This window comes from Capsicum annuum, chromosome 8, assembly GCF_002878395.1.
Source record: "Capsicum annuum cultivar UCD-10X-F1 chromosome 8, UCD10Xv1.1, whole genome shotgun sequence".
Classification (NCBI taxonomy): Eukaryota; Viridiplantae; Streptophyta; class Magnoliopsida; order Solanales; family Solanaceae; genus Capsicum; species Capsicum annuum.
In genome coordinates this window covers 39,026,799-39,036,166 of record NC_061118.1, presented here as the reverse complement: position 1 = coordinate 39,036,166, position 9,368 = coordinate 39,026,799, and the positions used below count along the sequence as shown (strand labels likewise).

Genomic DNA, 9,368 nt, shown 5'->3' with positions numbered 1-9,368 from the left:
AGAGAGTAAGATTTGCGTACAGTTGCCTTTTTCAAAACTCCACTTGTAAGATCAAACCGAGTATGTAGCTACTGTTAATTGGCATAATACATAAACATACACTTAAACTTGCTTCATCTGACAAGGAAGCATTCCAACTTTAAGTATACGTTATCTAAGTTCGTATTTAGTTGTTTTCTTGATGGGAGACAATATATAACTCATCGAAAACAGTCTTTCTACCTCAATAAAGAAGGGAGTAGCATTTGCGTACACCGAATATGTAGTTGTTGTTAATTGGCATAATACATAAACACATACTTAAACTTTTGCCTCGACTGACAAGTAAGCATTCCAATTTTGAATATACATATCTAAACACCTTAACTCATTCCACAGTGTCAGTTGCACACTCCAACTCACAAATTAAAATGGCTACCTAGAATATAGTATTCTAGACGCCTCTAAAATTTATGCGTCACGTCAACATCGGGTGCTAGCTAGGCCAAGTTTAAATGTATTATGCATTGTTAATTTTAACAATGATAAGTGTTTAAGCTATCTTACCTGATAAGTTCTATCTATCTTCTACCAACACAAATAGGCAAGTATCTATGCCTACTTATATTCAAGTTAATGGAGAAAAAACACTTACAACTTTTGTTTCTGTTAAAATTTGAAGTCTAATCAAATAATATTTTCAAGACATAACAGGAAATTTTTGACCTTTAGGCCAATTATGAAGCGTACGCGATGTGCGTATATATCAGTATACTGTCACGATCACATATTAGCTCGATTTTATTGACAGATTGAGTGCGTTTCTAGAAAAAATAACGGCTGCGCGGAGTCTATTTACGAAAAATAATTCTTGATTGAGCCAGAAACATGTTGAGCTACCCATGTTGAGCCAGCTTCTGTGCAAGAAAAAGCATGAGTGTAACCCCCTCTTTCTACTGCTAGAACAGCACCTGGTACCTTAATGGAGATCTGTAAGAAGAAAAGTGGTGATTAGATCAATTTCAAGCTAGTGATAAGAAAATAAAGTTGGTCATTATAGTTACGATTAGACATGACATGGAGCAGTTACAACTTATCGAAGACATGACCCTAGATAGGAATGTATGGAGAACGCGAATTAGATTAGAAGGCTAGTGCGTGTGGGTGAGTCGTAGCCAGTAGATAGATGGGCTTTGGTTGGTGTAGCCTTGCTAGTAGTCGTAGGGTTTTGCACATAGGTTGGAGTGTTTAGTTAATAGTGTATAGTACTGCTTTGTGGGTGCCTTATTTCTGTTATTTCATCTTGTTTCATGTTTTATTACGACTCTATTTACTATCCTTTTGTCTTGAGCCAAGGGACTATCGGAAAGAACCTCTCTACTTCTTCGGAGGTGGTGGTATGGACTGCGTACATTTTGTCCTCCCCAGACCCCACTAGGTGGGAATACGCTACACAGGGTATGTTGTTGTGGTATTACAGTTATGCCAAAACTAAAATAGAAAGGAGTGGGGGGTGGGGGGTTCTCTTGTGGGGGTGCTTATTTGGCACAATGGGATTATGGGATGAGTTGACTAGTTACATCTTGTAATAGGTGGCAGCTCCCATGTGGGTATCTACTGTTGTCAATAATGTTGGTGTCGAAACCTTGAAGCAATGGTAAAGTTGTCTCTAGTGTGATCTATATAAGTCACGAGTTCAAACTATGGAATTAAACATTGGTGCTTGTGTGGGGATAGGATGCGTACATTACACAACCTCTCGGTTGCGACCCTCCACGGGTCTTGAGTTAACGCATGATGCTTCGTAAACCAAGCTGCCTTTCCTTTTTGGTATCAAAGCTAGTTTCGAGTAATAATAAAGTCAGTCTCTGTATGATCTATATGCCGCGGTTTTGAGCTGTGGGAGAGCCATTATTAGTTGTTCGGGGTAGACTACCTACATTGTAATCCCTCGAGATATGGTCCTTCCTCGAATCCCGAGTGCAAGAAGAATGTTTCGTGCACCAGACTTACCCTCTTTTTTTGTTGTCTAGGCCAGTTTACTAGTACCTTTAACTATTCGACCGGATACATATTGCCTCCAGTAGGTGAATATCTAATTGTGCGATGTGTTATACGATAGTAAAGCCATAAGGTCAGATAGTTATCAACTATGTTGCGCGGACTCTTCACTTTCGATGCCGCATCAATGTTGGATTCTCCAAAAGTACACTAGTTTTAGAGAATCCGACATGCATACATTGACATTTTTGAAGAGTCCAAGCAACATAGGTTATCAAACTACATCTCTAGTCTATCCTAAGGTTTGTCGCGAATCTTCAACTATCCAACGCATGGTCATCTTCAGCATAAAGATCATGTCGGAATTCACCTTGTAACTATACATTGCTAACAAGTTACCATGCTTATACTAATAGTTTTAACACTAAAAACCGCAGCTTGGTGCACGAAGGTAACCAACATACCCTAACGATGTAGACATCAGCGACTGATTCCACGGCTTACCGTGACCAAACTACACTAAGTTTTTAGGATTATTCCTTCATAACAGGCATCACCTAAAATCATAATTAGAAACACACTATTTCTTCTTTGTGACTTGTAGAGAAGATTAAGCCTATCGTTATCTCTTGAACATCCATATTTCAGGTGGAACAAGAAGAACAGTGTATCCCACATAACGTTCAGTCGACATTTTACTTGAAAGTGATACATAAAATGGGACGTGTATCATTTCCTCAAGTCGACAGGCCTCACAGGCCACCTGAATAAGCCTGATACACACACCCACTCCGTCACATTTATGACATCAGAAATCTGATATATATATATATATACTCTAATTTCAGTAACAAATGAATTTATCCACTTCCTAGCTCTTTAGAAAGTGATCGTATGACTCTGGTTTCTAATACGATAATCAAGTTGTGGCAAGAGTTTACACCCTTTATATTTATAACCGTGGTGTCCGGATCAACTTGCCACACATTGATTAATTACACGGTAACTACTACATCCCACCAGTACATGTACCGGGTAACTCTATCAATCAGTCTTGAATAAATGAGAAGAAATCACCTAGTATTTTTGCCTCCTTTAGGATTTGAACTTGACACTACATGGTTCTCAACCAACTTTCATTGACTACTAAGTCACATCCTTGGGTAATAAGATAATCAAGTTGTTGCAGGAATTTACATTCTTCAGCAACACAACGAAATCTACAACTAGACGTCTATTTTTAAAAGTATATGTATGAGTGCTAAGTTTAAGTTCATTATGTTATGGAGGGATCATTAGATGATAAAAGGTTAAGAATGACTCGACTGATAAGCTAAGAAAACATACTTGAGATCTTAAAACATCATGCTCATTTCAACTAGACATAAACTCAAAAGAGCTAAACTCACAGCTTGCGCAACTGTGATGATAAAGCATAAAAAGTTTTAAGAATGCTGGTCAGATCCGGATCGAACAGTAACGAGACATCATACGCACAGTAAATCTCTGTAGTTTCACATTTTTAATATAAAAAGGAAAATCTAATCAATCAAAGATGCCAGCAGTATTTACCTCTTCATAAAGATCTAAGGGACCCCAGTGATCGTCGACTCCAAACAAAAATGCCATCTGACTTTTCTTTTCCCTCATAAACGACCAATCAGGTACCTCAGAAAGCTAATACAGAAGGAAAAAGAACTCATAATTAGGATAGACTGAGAAAACTTCTACCAACGAATGCAGATATGCACGAATTCGGGTCAGTTGGGGAAATACACTTTTCTGACTCATCTTTTAGCTTGAAAATTAACGATTTTCTACGGGAGAATCATGCAGTAGCCTGTGGTCCAAGCTATTAGTGTTATATAAATGATACATGTGGCTGTCGCGCAACAAAAATCAGTCGATTTTTACCCTTTATATGAAAAATACAGTCTCAACAGCTATCTCTTCCTAACCACTATCATCTTTAACAAGAATATTTTGCATGAAAAATGTTATGGAACTTATAAACCAACTCGTGATTAGATCGCACTGAATCAAAGAACGAATAACCTTAGAGCAATATATATCATGTGACAAGGATAAAATTACCTTTTCAAATTCGGTCATTGCCATGTATAGCATGTTCTGAACAGTATGATACTGAAAAGCATATTGCAGTGACCAACAATGATTAGTATCTGAACTAAGAATACATATAGATGTGTGACTTTACTATATCCAGTATCACAAAGAACGAAAAAAAATTGTTTCTTGATGAAAACTGCAATGAAACCAATAGACAAAGAGGTTAGTGATTTTGTACTTCATTTTGAACATTTGCCATCAAGATTACAGCGAGTATAACTAGGAGCACACTGCAGCCATCTAGCTATATAATTCTTCAGCAACTAGCTAATTTACGAGGAGCCGTCATAAAAAGTTTCAGCAACTAGGTAATCTACAAGGAGCCATCATAAGATGATAAAACAGTGGGCTAAAATATGGAGGATTTCCAAATAACCGTGTGTTTACAACTACATCTACCAAGAGTGTGTACTTGTTTACCTTATTTATGATGAGTTAACCAAAAGTTCACAAGATTGGTGTGTACTGTTTGGACACAAAATTGTGCTAAATGGATAAAACGATTAAGAGAGTCGATCAAAAGCTTGAACTACAGAGTATGAATTGCAGGTTTAGATTTTAGTTAGCAAAAGAAGAATAAAATTGGAGTGAGACCAGATGAGATTGCAGTTTCCAAAATGCAGACTATTTATATATTTACGCTAATGTTCCCAGGAGAAAGGCATTGGTAGAGGAAAATTAAAATATATAATTAAAAATGAATGGCTAAAATAGGAGAGGCCTACGTAGAAGGATACCTACTAAAGTTGTAGACAGGTTCTATAAAATTGTTGGGAGACCACACTACCACAGTGAATTTGATACCGTAATCCCCCAACATATCCATAAGATAAGTTACTTAGAAATGCGGAGATGCAGTATGCACATATTTGTCAGAAAGGACAAGTAGCACATAGAGTAGAAAATAATAGGTTGTTCTACAAGATTGTTTGGTCGTGTCTTTTGTGGACCTCCAATTGCACGGTCCTTAAGCGTGGCAACATTATGACCAAAAGCTTTAGAAGGGGACAAAGTAGATCTAAAACACACGGAGGAATTTCTAGGAATCCATATGGACTAAGCCCAAAAAAAAGAAAAAAAAAAGGAGCAAAGTGTCTTTATATGTGACACCAAATAGTTGAATTAAGGTTAGTCGTTATAAGAACACTTGCACTAGATTCCGTGTTTAACAAGAGTCTTAATAAGTTTGGATAGAGATTGATAAGAGTGTAAGGATATATGTGAGATTTGGAGAATCCCTAAGTTGTCCTAGAAGAAATTAGTGAGGTAGAGGATGAAACGGACGCAAATGGATAATGATTAAGGATTCACATAGCTGATCCATACTATTCTGAAATTAAAGTGTAATTATTCTCGTAAAAATTAGGATTTGGCCATGTTTACCTATATAATGTCATTTCAACTTTGATGGATTTGAAAGGGGAAAAAAGACAATGATGTTCACTTATCATCAAAATTGGCGTGGTTTGGCTTTTCATAGTTGTTCTGGTAAGAGCTTTAACTTGGCATTTCGGGGAAGAATTGATTTACAAATCAACTTGGCAAGTAGAACTCATGGATCATTTATCCAAGAGAAAAATGTAGATTTGGAACTTTAGGATGGACTTCACCTCTTTTTTTGATTTTAAAGGGAAAGAGGAAGCCCCGAATGTCAACTTCTTCACGAGTAACTGGTTGATCTAATATTTCGGTTCCGATTACCGCCAGTATTAAAGAGAACCATACGAAATTGACCCTCACCCTGAGGACATGTGTACAGAGAGCCTCCACCGCAGATGGACACCAGGAATTTCCCACAGAGTTTTTCACCAGAATCCTGGAGATCCAGGCTGGTAACAATCCCAGAACTGCGACAATTGAACTAACGCCCGTACATAAAATACGAGATCTACAAAAATTATAACCAAAGAACATCAGTTTTTTTACAGTAATTGCATTAGGAAGACAATGCCCACACAAATATCACACACAAACAGGAAAAGAAATGATAATATACTCAAAAGCAAAAGTGCCCCTCGATTTGTCTATCGGATATTTTGGATAGATGCCATTAAGTCCGAAATGAAAGAATTAGAAACTCTTCAAACTCTAAACCACAACTTACGTTGGGAGATATTCTTAAAACAAGATAAATCAACAGTGGCAAGAACCAGTTGCAAACAGTCTACAAAATAGACCTACAAACTAGAACAATAGAAGTTACATGTCGAAAAATAAAAACTACAGCCCGTGACTAGTTGGAAATGCTTATCAAGTTGTATGATCTGCAAAGAGAATTTGAAATTTCGAATGAAAAGCAATCTGATTGCACATTGTCACCACCCAAAATATGTAATATAATATTAACAGAATCTATAACTGTTTCATTGAGAATTGAAAACAAAGGTTCAGACTTAAAGCAAGAGAAAAAACAAAATACTCGTTGGTCCCAAAATGGCAGGATGGAAGGTAAACAGCTAAAGTACAAAGCTCTCACTTCAAATAGAGAACTGAAAATGGGGGGAAAAAGAGATTTACGCTGCAATCTTCTTAATAATAGTTTGTGTTGAAGACTTTGTGTTTACAGCTAGAAATGGATACAAGCAAATACAGTATGTCACCTAGAAATCAAAAATAGAAGTATCAGAGTGAGAATTAGGATTTTGAAACAAAGAGGCATCATAGTGAAGAAGTTTATACACAATATAAAGAAGGAATTCTCTTCACCTTTTCTTGAAATCTCTTAAAAATGTCTAGAGATATGTATGAGCCAATAGAATGACCAACCTAAGAACGGAAATCAAAATCAGCCAATAGCATAGATTTATCTTACAACACATGAAAATTCTAAGACAACCAGAAACTGAGAATCTGACTATCTACATTAATGTCAAGTTCCGATTTCTTATTATAACTTTTTGAGGGTTTCGGATTGAGATCCGAGCGTATTGTGATAATGAAATGATGATACAGAGCAAGAATCCAAATATAACACGCAAATAAGAGTAATTTGCATATATATTAATGCAACTTCCAGTCTTACCAGTACTATAGGAACTTCAACATCCTGCAGCTCATGTTCTATGAAGTTTATCTGGAAAAGAAGATTTGAAACGAAATTGAATCAAGAATACAAACTGATATAGACCATTCTTTTGAAAGGAGCTTTTTATGCGAGTCCCAGGGCACGAACTGGAGTGGGGCATACAAAAAAACATACTGATGATAGTGGAGGCGTAAGTTCTGTTGCCTGCACACTATAAAGTGAAGCACATGCCCAGGATCAAAACGTGCCACAAGAAGAAGTCTCATGCCTACTGAAACTTAAAAATATTGCACGTAATTTTGACAATTCCATTGTTTTTCTAAAGCCCCCTTCGTTACCCAATTCCTTCTCCATCAAAGAAAAAGAGACATAACTCGTAATATCAAGGCTGGTCGGCAACCCTGAACCTGGACAAATCATCTTCAGACCAGTCGTACCGACTTTAGCACGATCATCCTGCTTTACCCTTTCCTTTCTGTCACATTAGTCTTTGGATTTTCATTTTTTCGAGAGCTTCTGTCTTTGGCATGTTATTTTCTTTGATGCTGATTCACCTTCTATTTTCTGTTTTTTTCCTTACTGAAGAATGCAAGAAAGCATTCACTAAAGGTCCAAAGATTAAATTCATGTGGAATGCGACTTTGGAAGAAGTACGAGTTGTTGCATCTGGAAATGGTAATGGGTTGTTTATCTGGAATTTTATCCAACCATGGGCAATTCCAAAGACTAGATCTTTATTTTTTTATTTTTTTGAAAAAACTAAAATGAGGTAAGAAAATTACCTTGTGATCTGTTTGTTCTTGCAGTGAGAATAGCCTTCCATTCTCCCAATTCTAGCCATTGGAACAAATCATGCAACTATGTTAGCCATGCAGTTGTTGGTGTATTAGTGCCAGCTGAAAGTGTAAAATGAGATATTAACATATAACAACGAACATTCATCTTTAAAGACTATTGAGTCTATTAGGTCAATCGAATAAGGGAGATCATCCCATTGTCTTCACATGAGATGCAATCGGAGAACTAAAGGGGTTACAAGGAGTAGAGATAATAGAAAGGAAGACAAAAGCCAAAGGCCCTTACGGCAACTCAAAAACGAGATTCCATTTTATCAAGGGATATCACGTATTCCAATAGAATGATGTGTCCAGCCTAACTTGCACAGCAATACCAAAGCCCCATTACGACTTAGCTCACTGCATACTTCTTGATAAACGGTCTTTTAGTTCCACATAGATTCATCTTGAATGCTAATGGAGTTCAGAAGTTGTAGGGTGGGGCAACCATTTCCGTACCATATTAGTGCACTTCCTTACTATATTAGTCTCCCCGATGCTTGTATTTAGGAAGAGATTCTAGTTCACACAATGACCCTGTGTCATGGATAGATGCACACATATATGAAAGACGCGAGAATGTATTTATATACATGATAGACATGTCTCATTGGTCTCTAGTCTTTTAGTTCCACAGTTTCTTTAATTCACGACTTGTACGTATTAGCTAGGGCACTTGTTAGATTTTGTAACTAGTCCTTTAATCTCCTGCAAAAGAAACTGTCTTTTATGAAATATGAATACTCGACGGAGACTAGGAGCTCAGTTGGTTGGCTACCCGAACCTCCACCTTGTAGGTGAGGCTTCGATTCCTCACACTTGAAACCCCTCCCAATTTCCCCTTCCCCTAACCTCCCCACCCCCACACGCACACCCACACCCCCCACACCCCACACCCCACCCCACACAAACAAATTTTTATATTTTTTTGGAAAAAAGAATCTGAACCTGATTTACTATGAAGTTTTAGCCCAACAAATAGGAACAAAACTTAAGAATAGGCAGTTAAGAGCTTGAAAAAGTCATCTTTTTTTTCCTTCATTAGAAGCTAACGGTTCTCTCTCTTCCTCCCTACCCTCTCTCTCTCGCTCGCACCGGTCACCGGCCCCCGTCGCCGCCGCCGACCGTCGGCGCCGACCCGACCCGACCTCTGGCCCCCGGCGCCGCCCTAACGGCTCTCTCTCTCTCTCTCTCTCTCTCTCTCTCTCCCTACCTTCTCTCCCTCTCTCTCGCACCGGCCCCTGGTCCCCGGCGCCGTCGCTGACCTTCGGCGCCGACCCGATCCGACCGCCGGCCCCGACCTCCGGTCTCCGGCGCCGACCCCCCCTTCGCCGCCACCCTCCGGCGCCGACCCTCCGGGTTCAGGGTCCCCGCTGTGCATACCCCCCCACCCCCCC

The 9,368-nt window shown here is 38.5% G+C and overlaps 1 protein-coding gene across 2 annotated transcripts in view; it reads right to left on the bottom strand.

The window, feature by feature from the left end:
* Positions 1 to 642: 642 nt before the first annotated feature.
* Positions 643 to 9,368, bottom strand: part of LOC107846548 (lipid droplet-associated hydrolase) — a 16,564-nt gene continuing 7,838 nt past the window's right edge. For both annotated transcript variants that reach the window (XM_016690907.2, XM_016690914.2), the window contains exons 6-13: positions 7,918 to 7,968; positions 7,133 to 7,183; positions 6,817 to 6,876; positions 6,628 to 6,710; positions 5,851 to 5,998; positions 4,075 to 4,125; positions 3,553 to 3,657; positions 643 to 969 (exon numbers count right to left, since the gene is read on the bottom strand). In XM_016690907.2, the coding sequence (XP_016546393.1) occupies positions 835 to 969; positions 3,553 to 3,657; positions 4,075 to 4,125; positions 5,851 to 5,998; positions 6,628 to 6,710; positions 6,817 to 6,876; positions 7,133 to 7,183; positions 7,918 to 7,968 (684 nt within the window). In that variant the 3' untranslated portion in view covers positions 643 to 834. The remainder of the gene's footprint in view (positions 970 to 3,552; positions 3,658 to 4,074; positions 4,126 to 5,850; positions 5,999 to 6,627; positions 6,711 to 6,816; positions 6,877 to 7,132; positions 7,184 to 7,917; positions 7,969 to 9,368) is intronic.